The 15,914-nt window shown below is 41.5% G+C and overlaps 1 protein-coding gene across 4 annotated transcripts in view; it reads right to left on the bottom strand.

Annotated features, from left to right (window-relative positions):
• The window catches only part of C23H6orf89 (chromosome 23 C6orf89 homolog), a 40,937-nt gene extending 26,897 nt beyond the window's left edge, over window positions 1-14,040 (bottom strand). Inside the window, exons 1-4 of one of the 4 annotated variants that reach the window (XM_019985745.2) lie at window positions 13,886-14,037; window positions 2,491-2,793; window positions 1,781-1,988; window positions 1,106-1,319 (exon numbers count right to left, since the gene is read on the bottom strand). In XM_019985745.2, coding sequence (XP_019841304.1) covers window positions 1,106-1,319; window positions 1,781-1,969 — 403 coding nt within the window. In that variant the 5' untranslated portion in view covers window positions 1,970-1,988; window positions 2,491-2,793; window positions 13,886-14,037. Of the gene's footprint in view, window positions 1-1,105; window positions 1,320-1,780; window positions 1,989-2,490; window positions 2,794-13,885 lie in introns of those variants that run through there. The other 3 variants (XM_019985747.2, XM_019985746.2, XM_070777887.1) reach the window with 3 other exon arrangements.
• Between the last annotated feature and the right edge of the window lie 1,874 nt (window positions 14,041-15,914).

Raw genomic sequence — 15,914 nt, 5'->3', positions numbered from 1 at the left:
ATCTGGAATTTAAAAGTCTAAATATATGAGTTGATTAAAAAAAAAAAAAAGACTTATGAGGTGGGGTTTTTGTTTTACAATGTTCCCTTCCTCTGATTTTGATATAATTCTGGAAACCTCTTAAGGATTTCCCCAAGTGTACAAAAATAGCTTTCAAAGGAGACCCAAACCAAGTGATGATTTTTATGACTGATTAGGTCTTGGCTTAAAGAGTAGCACTATGATTATAAAGCTTGGTTTCAACTACTAACTTTTTTTTTTGGAAAACAACATTGAAGAGAAGACATACTTCTTCAACAGTTATTTTGAAGCCTAAGGTTTCAGAACATGGTTATACAAAAAGTTCTATAATCCATTTGTGGTGTTAATGTACATATTCCTTCACACAGGCGAATAAGATAAACAGATAAAATAATAGATGACTAAAATAAAATCCCCAAATAATATCCCTCTATTCTTTCTCAAAAAGTAAATATCAAGTCTTACTGCATTACACTATTTTCAAAAAAGCAACTCCTCAAATGGTCTATCCGACCAGGAATTCCTGTGCTACCACTGCATTGTTACTAAAGTGTTTCTTAAATTCAACTTATTGGCAAAGTTGTATACTTATGAGCACTATGTAAGTGAATCATGAAACAGACAAGATTCAACTGAAAGAGAGGGATACACCTAGACAAAAACCTAGCCCAACAGGCTAAGGACTATTAAGGGGTTGGACTCAGATGCTTTCAATAAAGCGATAGCTACTTATTAAAATATCTATTATGGATAGGGACCATAGGAGGGAAAATGGTAAAGATACACTCAAATCCTTCCTATGAGGAAAAACTCTCATCCCCAACATGTGTGTTTAAGAATCAGGGGGCTTGAATTTGACGACACCAGATGTGTTTCTCTGACAAGTTTCTTCATCCTCGGAGCCTCAGTTTCTCAATCTGCAAAATGGGGTAATAAAACCCATTCACAGAGTTTTACTGAGGATGGAATTAAATGAGACAACACAGCAAAGTGTCTCTCATTAGATGTCAATAAATGTGACCTTCTTTCTCATGACATACTGCAAGAAAGCTGTATCTAATAAGTAGTGAATATAGTGCTCTACCTGGAAAGGGTCTGTCTTCCTTGCCCCCACGCAGAGGAACTCCCTTATTTTCTGGCATATACTTCTTGGTAATGGGCAAAGACATCAGCCGGATGTGATGGATGAGTGAGCGCCAGGTGTAAGCTCCGGAAAGCACTGGTTCAGGTGCTAATGGGCTGAAAGGTTGAACCACAAAGTAGGCAGTGAGCAAGATTAATCCCAGGGTTATGAAGACCTACAAGGAAAGACAGGAAATGGATTAATAATAGTCCCAGCAAATGAAATACTTTAATGCCAAGGGGGAAAAAAACAAAACAAAAGGCATCTTCTACTATGTCCAATGTGTTTTAAGAACTAATCCATTTTCATAAACAAGCCATTGACATTCACTTCTGAAAGGATTTAAAGCTTGACAACTGTGACAACTGCAAGGCTCACCAAGTTTGTATCACATGGATCAAGGGCCATGTTCACCATTTAAAAATACATGCAAATACAGCTATCCATAAGTACACAGCTTTCACCTACAACATTTAACAGAAGAGTCAAGTTTCCTAATCATATATGGTAACAAAGAGTAAAGGCCAATTGACTCATAGAAAAAACCAAGGTTCAGTGGTGGAATCAGTCAGCAGTAATATCTGGGGAGAATGTTGATGGGTCTGTGCTCTGTCTAAGCTATTTCCAAGTTTTTACCTTGTACATAGCTAGAAGGAGTGGATATTGGGGTGGCCCCCTCTGAGGTTCATTCTTCTCCAGCAGCTGTCTGATAAATTTTTCAATTGCCTTCTCTGACATGCCACACTGATGGCCCGTCTGTCTTACCAAATCAACAGTCTCTGAGAGTTTGTCATAAATGCTGAGCTCATTAGCAGCAAGATCCATGTCTTCCAATGCAGAGTCTCTGAGAGACAGAGAGAAAATAAATGTAAAAAGATGGTTTCTTTAAAGTACTTCCTTCTCAAAGTTACATCCTTTAGAACAGTACTTCTCGGCTACCTGTGGGGAGGGACCAGTTCTGTGTTTTTCCCAATCCACTGCTGACCAATTCTTTTGTAAAACATAATGAATATGTCGAGATAATGTCAAGATGTGGTACAAATTTTTAAGTGTTTCTTAATTGTGGGCTAGTAACAAAAATGGTTTACAGACCAGCATTAGTTCCCAAACACTTTGAGGAATACCAGTTCAGAGCACAAAAACAAATCCTTAATGGGACTCTGAAATGCTAGTGCCTGTCCAAAATGATTTTTTTTTAAATAAATATTTGTCTGTGTTGGGTCTTAGTTGTGACACTTGGGATCTATGTCGTGGCATGAGGGATCTGTTAGTTGAGGCATGTGGGATCTAGTTCCCTGACCAGGGATCAAACCTGGGCCCCCTGCATTGGGAGCGAGGAGTCTTACCTACTGGACCACCTGGGAAGTCTCCCAAAAGATTTCTGAAACCAATCACAGGAGATCTGCTACAGGTAATTTACTAAAATAAAAAGAAATAGACTACAGAAAGTGTTATTGATCAATTACTTCCTTCCTTTCACATCAAATGAACCTTTTAGCAACATGAGAGGAGGAACTGATCACTGAAGGCAAGATTTACTGAGGAACCTGCTGATATGCTTCGTTCCTGGCTGAGCAAGCATTTCAGACAACACAAAACCACGGCATGGGAGCGCTTCACACTTGGCAGGCTGCAGTCCTCATGCTTTTCTGCAAATAGAATTTTAGACAACAAAGGGCATTTCGTTTGTATTTTACATGTTTTAAAAACCTAAGATCTATATAACTTATTTTAAAATTCAATTTGTGTTCTCACACTTATTTTAAAGCCAGGCCGTTTCACAATGGCCATACAATAAAAGGCAAAAAGTAAAGGCAATATAGAATTCTCCCTGGATCACTTGTAAAACAAAATAAAGCACTTCTCTTTAAAAAGCACTTGGGCTACGGAACAGTGTTCTTCTTCATTTATAGGAGGAAAAAACTTTCCTGGTGGCTCAGACGGTAAAGCATCTGCCTACGATGCGGGAGGCCTGGGTTTGATTCCTGGGTGGGGAAGATCCCCTGGAGAAGGAAATGGCAACGCACTCCAGTACCCTTGCCTGGGAAATCTCATGGACGGAGGAGCCCGGTAGGCTACAGTCCACGGGGTCACAAAGAGTCAGACTTCACTTTCACTTTTTCGTAGGAGGAGAAACAGCCCTTGGGATCCACACTGTCTTCTGTTGGTTGGGAGTTTTGCTGTTGTTGTTTTCATAACGCACAGGGTCCTCTTATTTCACAGACTTCATCCCTAAGGTGTTTCTAACATGGAGAAGCACTAACATGGAACAACTCTATCCCTTCCGTGAGGAGATGCTGCCCTCTGTAGAGCAGAAGAGTCAGGAAGCTCCACAGAGGCAGCGGCCTGCGCTCCACAGGCCAGCACACACCCCGGTACAGCTCCTCCTCGAACAGTGCCCTAGTCCTCAACTGCCTGCACGGCAGGATCACCTAGAGAGCTTTCAGGAATGCTCATACCTGGGCCCCAACCCAAGGCTGACCAAGTCAGAGTCAGACTTCGAACAGTGGGCAGAACCTAGATTCTGAGGACTGGAGGGGTCCCCCACACATTTTAGGGGACACAATCTTTCTCCAAACTCTCTGCCGTTGCTCAAAGAGTTTTTTTAAAGACCACATAGGGCTTCATTTTAAGATTCAGGTAAAAGGGTGATGAAAGTCTATTGTGTATTTTCGGGAATTCCGTGGTAGTCCAGTGGTTAGGTCTTGGCTCCTTTGCTGCTGGGGGCTGGGGTTCAATCCCTGGTAGGGAAACTAATATTCCATAATCTGTATGGCATGGCCCAAAAAAAAATAACAGAAAATAAAATGGATATTTTCAACAAATGGTGCTGGAACAACTATATATCCACATGCAAAAGAATGAAGTTGGACACTTCCTTACACTACAGATAAAAATTAATTCAGAATGGATAGAAGACCCAAAACTAGAAAACAAAGGGGGATCTTTGTAACACTGGAGTAGGCAATGGCTTCTTAGACAGGATACCAAAAGCACAAATAGCTAAAGAAAATTAAATTGGACTACATCAAAATTAACAACTTTTGTGCTGCCAATGATACCATCGAGAAAGTAAAATGACAACCTACAGAATGGGGGAGGGTGATGTTATTTGCAAATTATATATCTGATAAGGGACTAAAAGTCAGAGTTCATAAAGAATTCTTAGAACTCAATTATAAAAAGATAAATACCCAACTAAAAATGGGCAAAATATCTAAATAGATATTTCTCCACAGAGGATATACAAATGGCCAAGAAACTCATGAAAAGATGTTTAACCTCATTAGCCATCAGTTCAGTTAAGTTCAGTCGCTCAGTCATGTCCGACTCTTCACGACCCCATGAATCGAAGCACGCCAGGCCTCCCTGTCCATCACCAACTCCCGGAGTTCACTCAGACTCAGGTCCATCCAGTCAGTGATGCCATCCAGCCATCTCATCCTCTGTCGTCCCCTTCTCCTCCTGCCCCCAATCCCTCCAAGCATCAGAGTCTTTTCCAATGAGTCAACTGTTGGCATGAGGTGGCCAAAGTACTGGAGTTTCAGCTTCAGCATCATTCCCTCCAAAGAAATCCCAGGGCTGATCTCCTTCAGAATGGACTGGCTGGATCTCCTTGAAGTCCAAGGGACTCTCAAGAGTCTTCTCCAATACCACAGTTCAAAAGCATCAATTCTTCGGCGCTCAGCTTTCTTCACAGTCCAACTGTCACATCCATACATGACCACAGGAAAAACCACAGCCTTGACTAGATGGACTTTTGTTGGCAAAGTAATGTCTCTGCTTTTCAGTATGCTATCTAGGTTGGTCATAACTTTCCTTCCAAGGAGTAAGCGTCCTTTAATTTCATGGCTGCAGTCACCATCTGTAGTGATTTTGGAGCCCAAAAAAATAAAGTCTGACACTGTTTCCCCATCCATTTCCCATGAAGTGATGGGACCGGATGCCACGATCTTTGTTTTCTGAATGTTGAGCTTTAAGCCAACTTTTTCACTCTCCACTTTCACTTTCATCAAGAGGCTTTTGAGTTCCTCTTCACTTTCTGCCATAAGGGTGATGTCATCTGCGTATCTGAGGTTATTGACATTTCTCCCAGCAATCTTGATTCCAGCTTGTGTTTCTTCCAGTCCAGTGTTTCTCATGATGTACTCTTATAAGTTAAACAAGCAGTGTGATAATATACAGCCTTGACGTACTCCTTTTCCTATTTGGAACCAGTCTGTTGTTCCATGTCCAGTTCTAACTGTTGCTTCCTGACCTGCATACAGGTTTCTCAAGAGGCAGGTCAGGTGGTCTGGTATTCAAGGAAGTGTAAATCAAAACCCCAGTGAAATGCACCTCTCACCCACTGGGATGGCTATAATCAAAAAGTCAGAGAATAACCAGTGCTGGCAGTGGGACTCTTGTACACTGCGAGTGGGAACGTAAAATGACGCAGCAGCTTTGGAAAAGTCTGGCAGTTCCTCAGAAACTCAAATACAGAGCTACCACAGGAGCCAGCAACTCCACTTGTAAGTATGTACCCATGATAATTTAAAACAAATATCCACACGAAAACTTGTTTAAGTCACAGTACTCATAAGAGCTCAAAAATGAAAGCAATCCAAATATCCAAGAAAGGATAACAAAATGGATTTCAATAATATTCATACATCAATAATATCCACAAAATGGAATATTACTGGACAATAAAAAGGAATAAAACATTGACACATACTACAACATGACTGGAGAAGGCAATGGCACGCCACTCCAGTACTCTTGCCTGGAAAATCCCATGGTCGGAGGAGCCTGGTAGGCTACAGTCCATGGGTCACAAAGAGTCGGACACGACAGAGTGACTTCACTTTCACTTTTCACTTTCATGCACTGGAGATGGAAATAGCAACCCACTCCAGTATTTTTGCCTGGAGAATCCCAGGGACAGAGGAACCTGGTGGGCTGCCATCTATGGGGTCACACAGGGTTGGACACGACTGAAGCAACTTAGCAGCAGCAGCAGCAGCTACAACATGGATGAACCTTGAAAACATTATGCCAAGTGAAAGAAGATAATTACATGACTGAATTTATATGAAAAGTCAAGGACGGGCAAAATAGAGACAGAAAATATTAGGGGTTGCCTAGGGGAGGGGGTGGGGAGGAATGGGGAGTGACTGTTAATAGATACAAAGCTATTTCCCGGAGTGACAAAAATGTTCAAAACAAATTGTGATTGTTGCGCAACTCTGTGAATAAAAAAATCCCATTGAAGTGTACATCTTAAATAGGTGAGTTTCATGGCATACATAAATTATATCTCAATAAAGATATTTTAAATGTGTATTTATAGCATTTGAACTTATCACTGTTGTAGCATTTACTATACTCACTACTATGATTTGTCTAAGTCACTTGGCCTATTTCCTCATCCAAAAAGCATGAGGATTGAACCAGAATGTTTTTAAAGTTTCTGCTGCACTCAATATGCCAGCAAATTTGGAAAACTCAGCAGTGGCCACAGGACTGGAAAAGGTCAGTTTTCATTCCAATCCCAAAGAAAGGCAATGCCAAAGAATGCTCAAACTACCGCACAATTGCACCCATCTCACACACTAGTAAAGTAATGCTCAAAATTCTCCAAGCCAGGCTTCAGCAATATGTGAACCGTGAACTTCCTGATGTTCAAGCTGGTTTTAGAAAAGGCAGAGGAACCAGAGATCAAATTGCCAACATCCGCTGGATCATGGAAAAAGCAAGAGAGTTCCAGAAAAACATCTATTTCTGCTTATTGACTATGCCAAGGCCTTTGTGTGGATCACAATAAACTGTGTACAATTCTGAAAGAGATGGGAATACCAGACCACCTGATCTGCCTCTTGAGAAATGTGTATGCAGGTCAGGAAGCAACAGTTAGAACTGGACATGGAACAACAGACTGGTTCCAAATAGGAAAAGGAGTTCATCAAGGCTGTATATTGTCACCCTGTTTATTTAACTTAAATGCAGAGTACATCATGAGAAACGCTGGACTGGAAGAAACACAAACTGGAATCAAGATTGCCGGGAGAAATATCAATAACCTCAGATATGCAGATGACACCACCCTTATGGCAAAAAGTGAAGAGGAACTCAAAAGCCTCTTGATGAAAGTGAAAGAGGAGAGTGAAAAAGTTGGCTTAAAGCTCAACATTCAGAAAACAAAGATCATGGCATCCAGTCCCACCACTTCATGGGAAATAGATGGGGAAACAGTGGAAACAGTGTCAGACTTTGTTTTTCTGGGCTCCAAAATCACTACAGATTGTGACTGCAGCCATGAAATTAAAAGACGCTTACTCCTTGGAAGGAAAGTTATGACCAACCTAGATAGCATATTCAAAAACAGAGACATTACTCTGCCAACAAAGGTCCGGCTAGTCAAGGCTATGGTTTTTCCAGTGGTCATGTATGGATGTGAGAGTTGGACTGTGAAGAAGGCTGAGCGCCAAAGAATTGATGCTTTTGAACTGTGGTGTTGGAGAAGACTCTTGAGAGTCCCCTGGACTGCAAGGAGATCCAACCAGTCCATTCTGAAGGAGATCAGCCCTGGGATTTCTTTGGAAGGAATGATGCTAAAGCTGAAACTCCAGTACTTTGGCCACCTCATGCCAAGAGTTGACTCACTGGAAAAGACTCTGATGCTGGGAGGGATTGGGGGCAGGAGGAGAAGGGGACGACAGAGGATGAGAGGGCTGGATGGCATCACTGACTGGATGGACCTGAGTCTGAGTGAACTCCGGGAGTTGGTGATGGACAGGGAGGCCTGGCGTGCTTCGATTCATGGGGTCGCAAAGAGTCGGACACGACTGAGTGACTGATCTGATCTGATCTAGCTCTAAAATTCTAAGGGTATATGACTATTTCTGGAAGTACAAAATGGTAATATGATACTGAATACACACACTTCTCGCAAGCTGTATATCCTTCTTCCCTGAGATTCTGATGCCATTTCCCGAGATACCAGAAGGATAGTTACTAATAATTTAATGAAGTTTCTACGAGCACATGGTGGGTCTTGGTAATAAGCCTTCTTTTTGTCTTTGCTAAAATCAGTGGTTCTCAACTAGGGGCAACTCTCCTCCTCCTTCCCCCAGGGGTATGTAAAAAGTTTGGAGACATTTGTGATTGTCACACTTCAGGGGTACTACTGGCATCTAGTGGATATGATGTTAATTAAACAACCACAACAAAAAATCTTGTCCTTTAGGTCAAACTAGCAGAGCAGCTCCCTTGCTAGGATCTGTTGAAAGTCAACCCTCAACACAAGGGTTTGTATTAAAAAAACAAAAACAAAGAACTTGCCCCTTAAAAAACAAACAAACACAAAGTCAGGGTTAAGCATCAAGTATATTCATCTAGACTAAGTGAAATCAGCTGAAGCTTGATGGCAATCCCTTTCTCTCTAGTAAGAAGGTCCAACTCTGGCAGAAATGAGCTTTGCCACAGAGAGAAGTTTCGATGAGTGAGCTCGACTCTTAACAGTGGCTTATACCTGCAAGGGCATAGGCAGAATGACCTACAGAGTTATAAAAATCAAGGTATCATGCAACACCCTTTATACACCGAAATGCCAGAAGCCTGGGAGTGGGACCCAGGTGTGGAAGTTTTCAAACCTCTTTCCTGCTGATCACAGGCACACCCCCAATCAGGAGACACTGCTGTGGAACAGTACTTCTCAAGCAGGTGATTCTGCTCCCCAGGGGATGTCTGGAGACCTTTTCGACTGTCAAAACTGGAGGGGTACTCAACGTTTCCCAATGATTTTTTTCTTCTCCATGCCAACTTCAAAGTCCCAAGAAGAGGGAAACCAAAGGGAACAGAAAGGAAAACCTGGAATTTCTACTTTCTCTCATAGTCACAACTCATGTCTCACAGCAAATCTCCTAGGCTTGTATTTACTTCTGATCTTGAACAAAACAATTTCTTAAATAACAGATTATCATCTTCGGTGGGGTGGACACACATTAGTGCACTTGGCAATAGACTGTGAATGATACATTTTTCTCCAAATAAAGCTATACATCAACACACACAAACAAAAGCTGTAGGGGGCACTACAGCATCTAATGCAGAAAGACTAAACCTCTTACGATGCACAGGACAACTCCCCATGACAGAGAGCTCAAAACGCTAAGAGTGCTGAGGTTAAGAAATCCTGCTTTCAAGAGAGGCCTGGGGGAGATAAGCCAGGGGGCTGTTAATATCTGAAGGATTACTTAAGGAATAGAAGGAGGCAACTGACAACTCTGAAGGGATGGTCTCCACAATTCCTTCTGAGTCTCAGTATAGGAAAACACAGGACAGAGCCATAGCTGGTAGAATGACTCCGACAGAACTCACCAATAAAGACGGTTAAAGCAGAAGACAGGATAAGAGGTCAGACAAAATGTACATTTCTCCTTTATACTGTTTAAAACAGAATTTCTCTATTGATATAAATATGTTCTGAACACTGATACGACATCACCCTGAATGTCAAATCCAAAGCTGTTTCCCCAAATAAACAGCTATACCATCTAGGCAACTCTAAGATGCAATACTGACTCATCTAGTTAAAACACAAAAGCTGTATTCAGAAAGAAAGTTTCAAAAGCCCATCTAAATATTTCCCAATCTTCAACTACGGTAGGAACATACAGAGTACCTAACAATAAATTTTCTTTTTCCACATACTAGGTTCTTTAGTATTATGCTAGCTATGTAGTATGATAATCCATTCTTCAGTGTTATGAATATATTCCATTCTATTTTTTCCAATGATTCTCATTGATTGAAGACGTGTTTCATTAAACCAGAAAAAAAGGTTATCATTGAATTGTAATAAAAACCAAATTCCACATTTAAAGGAAAGATAAATGATAACACATTAAAATGATACAATTTAAAAGAGGAGCAATTTAAAACTGTAATAACTGCTTTAAATTTACAATTAAGGGAATTTCACTTTTTTGTACTCTTATCATCAACGTTCCTCTTTCTGGACATTTCTGCTCATTGTGACTTGAAGAGTCTAGTGTTTTCTTTGCTCTCTGAAAATATATTGTTGTTCTCTCAATTTTTTATTTTGAAAAATTTCAAGCCTCTAGAAAAACTGTAGTAGTACAAAGAATGTTTGTATATCCTTAACTTAGATTCACCAATTGTTAACAAACATTTGGCTATATTTACTTTCTGTCCAACTGTCTTTTTTTTTTTTTTTACCAGAACCATTTGAAACTTATTAATGTAACACATCATGAAATCACTTCTAAATGTTTCAACATGTACCTCCTGAAAATAAAAGTATTATTCTACATAACCATCAGCATCACTGTCATACCTATTAAAATTAATAATTCTCTAACATTATTTAATATCTAGTCCATGGTCAAGCTTTCAAAAAAAAAAAAAAAAAAAAAAAGAAAGGAAAGAAAGGCCATACAGCTTTGTAGAAATCTAGGCACCAACCAATGATCACATATCACAGTTAGCTGTTATGTCTCGTTGGTCTATTTAAATCTACAACAGATGCTGGTGTTTTTTCTGGCCTTTTATGACACTGACATATTTGAAGCAGGAACCCCCAGATTTTTAAACCTCGCCTCACTTTTTCTAGTTTCTATGGTTTAAAAAAAAAAAAAAAAATTCTTCCTCTCTAGATTTCCAGAGCTTATACTCTTCCTCTTTTCAAAGTTAAGCTCTCAAACAAACAAAAAGTTTCACTTCCTTCTCGTTTCTCAGGTCTGCATTTGTTTCTTTTCCCCTCACACCACCGATACTGCTTTCACTAAGGTCACCAAAGGCTTTCTTCACATGCCAAGTCCAAAGGACACTTTTTCAGTTATCTCTTTGCAGCAGCTGCCATTCCTATCCATTATCTCCCTCAAGTGCCCTCAAATCTTGGCATAATTCTCTTGTTCTCATTCTCTCGGAATGTTGGCATTCATCACGGATGTCCTTGACTGTCTCATTCCCTCCATGGCTTTAGCCACCAGCTTTAGTGATTCCTAAATCTCTTCACCAATCTGCTGCTGCTAAGTTGCTTCAGTCATGTCCAGCTCTGTGCGACCCCATAGACAGCAGCCCACCAGGCTCCCCTGTCCCTGGGATTTTCCAGGCAAGAACATTGGAGTGGGCTGCCATTTCCTTCTCCAATGCATGAGAGTGAAAAGTGAAAGTGAAGTTGCTCAGTCGCGTCCGACTCTTCGCGACCCCATGGACTGCAGCCCACCAGGCTCTCCTGTCCATGGGATTTTACAGGCAAGAGTACTAGAGTTGGGCGCCATTGCCTTCTCCACTTCTCCAATCTAGAGCTCTCCAAAACTCAAGACCCATCCATCTAATCAGCTACCAGACATCCTGGCCCAAATTTCTTATAGTCTCCTACGTGTTATGTGTCCATACCTGACTTATTATTTTTCCCCTGCAAACTGTTTATCCTATTATATTCCTTTTCTCAAATAATGGAAACATCAGTTTTCCAAATTTAAAACCTCTCCTCCTGCTTCCTCATCCCCACCGATGAACCAATCACCAAATCCTCAATTTTATATCCTGTATAGCTCTCACATTCATCACCTCCTCTTTAGCTCTACATTAGTGGCAGTCAAGGCCCTCAACATCCCTCCCATAGACCATCACAAAGATATTTTAATTTCTATAGTTCCAACCCCTTTTCTCCTTTCTGAGCCAGTCTCTACAAATTATTTTTCTAAAACACAAACTGGCTTACATTGCTCATCTATTTAAAGCACTTTAGCACTTTCCTTGACTTCCCACGCCCGGCTAGGGAATAATTTAGCATGGTGGTTAAGAATACCAGCACTGGAATCAGAAAAAGCTGAATTCAAATACTAGATTCTCCATCTATTGTGTGGCCATGAGACACTGTCTTAACCTCTCTAAAGCCTCAGAGTTTTTATCTATAAAATAAGGATAATTGTGTCTTTCCAACCATGTTGTAAGCAATTACAAGGTGATATATCTAAAACATTTGTCTTATTACCCAAATTAAATACATAATAATTACAATAAGATGAAGTCCAAATTACTTAGCATGACCCACTGGTTACTGCCTATCTGTTCAGTCTCGTTTCCCATTCTTTCCTCACATTCTTTGCTGCCATACTATTTCACACCTTTCTGCTTCTGTACATGTAATTTTCTGTTTACAAAAACTATCCCCCTGTGCTTTGTCCAATGAGTGAACACTATTTCTGCCCTTTGAATCTTGGCCCTTCATTTCTGCCCTTTGAACCTTAAACACAACCCTATTACCCTGTATTACATCTATTCCTTGTCTCCTTGCCACGAAGCTGTTTCTTGAAAGCAGATTTTTTGGAGAAAATAACAACACAAACTAATAACAGACATGGAAATTTACCTCAGAGATATGGAACCTTATCACTGCCTGTTGAACAATTTATAGAAAACACCTAAAGTAATCATTTTGTTCACAAACTAATGGTTATTTTACTTCTCATTTTTTAAAAATACATCAGCCTAATGAGAGTTTAGGTGAACAAGATAGGAACTTCACACTTGGATTTTTTGTGTGTGTGGAGCTTTAAGTAGCTGTGGAAGAACAGGGATTTGAACTGAGTCTTGAAAACTGTTTTGGTCTGTAGCAGAAAGGGCAAACAGGGCCTGTGGTATTCGAATTGGTGGATGTGAACTTCAGTCAAAACTTCAATGTAGCAAAGCTAAATTTAGGTTAAAGCATGTCCTTCCTTAAAGGGAAACTGTCATAACTCAAACAAGCAAATTTATTAAGGGAGAGATGTCCATGGAAGATTCCACTATGGGAACAACCAAATGAGCAAATAGGAAAAGACAGAAATTATTCTGGAAGTAGTCTCTATTATGAGTGAAAGTGTTAGTCGCTCAGTCTGTCTGACTCTCTGCAATCCCATGGACTGTAGCCGGCCAGGCTTCTCTGTCCATAGAATTCTCCAGGCAAGAATACAGGAATGGGTTGCTGTTTCATCCTCCAGGGGATCTTCCTGACCCAGGGATTGTACCCACTTCTCCTGCACTGCAAGTGGATTCTTTATCATCTGAGCCACCAGGGAAGCCCCTATCATGAGGAGAAGGCCAAATACCTTAAAACTGGTGTACTGGCAAATACCAAGTATATGTAGGCTCTTAGACCAGAAAAGAGGTGTGGCTTGCAGGACTAATGATCTTAAAATACTAGGCAACATGAAGCAGGCAAATTTCCTTGTTCTAAATGGAGATTACAAACAGCTCATTTAATCAAGCCAATAAACCAAGTCATATTCCTTTCTGAAATCCGAGATGCCATGTTTATCATATACCAAGATCACATTTAAAAAAAAAAAAAAAATCCTTCCCTAACAATGATCAGAAAAAGATGTTTCGGAGTGGGGCGGGAAATCTACTGTAAACATTCAAAAAAAAAAGACAAATCTGAAAGGGCAATGAAATATAGACTTTGCTAGGACCGCTGTTTTGGTCATACTGTGACCTCGCGAAACAAGTTCATTTAGGGCGGAACTCTCGGAAAAAAGGGAGAAGTCTTAAGAAAGTTGACCCCGGGGAGTTGGTGAAGGGTGCTGTCAGTCCGCAAAACGCCAAAGGCTCAAAGAAGAGGTCAGCGCAGGGGCACGAGTGGCACTGGCGCGGAAAGGTGGGCTGCGCGAGGATTTTACAGACGGGTGCGGCGACAGTGTTGTCACGAAGCTGCCTCCCCCCTCCCGGCCTCGGGCCCCAATCACTCACACGCTGAGCCCGCGCCCCCTCGGGCTCCTCCCGCCTCGGGGACAGCAAGCCTCCGGGCGAGGAGGATAGGCCGACAACTTCCTACTTCCGGGCGCGCGACCCGGAAGCAACTCCACAGGCGAGGCAGCGCTTCTTCTTCCCGCCGGAAGCTTCCGCCAGAAGTAGATCAGGCGATGTCTCGGAGAACTTGGGAACTATCACGAGATCTGGAGAGTTCGGCTTCTTGCTCCCCCTGGCGGCCAGTTCTTCCCTCTCGGTCTTCTTCAGTCCTTGCTGGCTGTCTCTTTGTGAGTCAACAATTACTCTCTGCCAGACATTACAAACGGAGAGGGCAATGGCACCCCACTCCGTACTCTTGCCTGAGAAATCCCATGGATGGAGGAGTCTGGTAGGCTGCAGTCCATAGGGTCGCTAAGAGTTGGACATGACTGAGCGACTTCACTTTCACGCATTGGAGAAGGAAATGGCAACCCACTCCAGTGTTCTTGCCTGGAGAATCCCAGAGACGGGGGAGCCTGGTGGGCTGCTGTCTATGGGGTCGCACAGAGTCGGACACGACTGAAGCGACTTAGCAGCAGCAGCAGACATTACAAAGGACTTTATATTCGTGAAACTGCTTAAACAACCTTCATTTACCCTCTTACTAACCTACCTGAAGTTTATGGAAAGGTTAAATTGCTCGAGATTACACTGGAAACTCGCTCTGTTCAGATTCTGATCTGGAACATGCCCTGCGTGAATGTTGAACTGAACTGGATAAGGCATGCCTGCTTAGTCATGTCTGACACTCTGCGACCCCATAGCCTGTAGCCCTCCAGGCTCCTCTGTTCATGGAATTCTCCAGGCAAGAATACTGGAGTGAGTTGCCATTTCCTACTCCAGGGGATCTTCCTGACCTTGGGATTGAACTCTTGTCTCCTGCATTGCTGGCTGATTCTTTACCACTATGCTACCTGGGAAGCCCAACTGCATAAGGATGTGGTCCCTAACATAGGTTATTGACAGTCTACTTGGTGAGAAGAAAATCTGAGACAAGCATTTAGACAGCGATGGAATGTGGCACCAAATTAAAGATCAGGAAGAGAGAAGGAGAGTCTACTACAGATAGGATGAGTAGAGAGGAGACGAACAAGGGAGATTGGGTGAAGTTTGGTAAAGCATTGCAAGGAAAAAGACTAGCTTGGGCAGAAGTCTGAAAGTGGGAATGCTGATTCCACATATAAGGCTTGGATAATAAAATAGTCCAAAATCTGACTGGAGAAGTCAGTGAGTGGTCAATGATGAAGGGCCTTCAAGCTCAGGCCAAGTGATTTGGGATTATAATAGCCAGAGAAACCATTTAATACTTCATGGCAATATCATAGTATTTCAGATGAGGGCTTTGGCTGCTGTGTGTAAAATGGATTACTAGAGGGAAACCAAAGGGCAGGGAAGCTCCAGCAAAGGAGCTTCTGAAATAATCCTGGTGTTAAAGGTCTGAAACAGCAGTGGGAATGGGAAGAAAGGAATACAATTTGGGAACCTTTGGAAAAAAGAGTTGACATTGTTTGATGATGTGTCATTTACAGGGAGCAGAGATAAAGAGGATGATCCTTAGGATTCCAGCTCAAAAAATGATGTTATAGTTTTGGATTATGTTGTTCTAATTATGATGTTATAATTTTTAATAAGGGATATTTATTCAGAAGACACATTAAACTTAGATACAGAATAAATGAAGTAAGTACAAGCTGCAATCTAATAGTGAACTTAGAACAGGAATCTAGGCCTCTTTGTCAACTCTGCCATGAAGCCACTGACACCTAATGTTCTCTTAGGAGTAAAAAGTCCAACCAAAGCTGAGCCTCTTGAGTAAGGATTTTGGAATGAGCCAGCAAGGTACTGTCTTATGCTTCTGTTAAACCCCAATGCATCCTCACCATGCCCTAAGCCTCCCAAGATATGTAGTAAGGAACTACATAAGGTCCAGAGAAAGGAAACTCAGATAACAGACTGGACCAACAATGAAAACTTTCTCATCCAGCTCAAA

The sequence above is a fragment of the Bos indicus genome, chromosome 23 (assembly GCF_029378745.1).
Source record: "Bos indicus isolate NIAB-ARS_2022 breed Sahiwal x Tharparkar chromosome 23, NIAB-ARS_B.indTharparkar_mat_pri_1.0, whole genome shotgun sequence".
Taxonomy (NCBI): domain Eukaryota; kingdom Metazoa; phylum Chordata; class Mammalia; order Artiodactyla; family Bovidae; genus Bos; species Bos indicus.
Note: the sequence above shows the minus strand (reverse complement) of the source record. Positions and strands in the feature narration are given on the sequence as shown.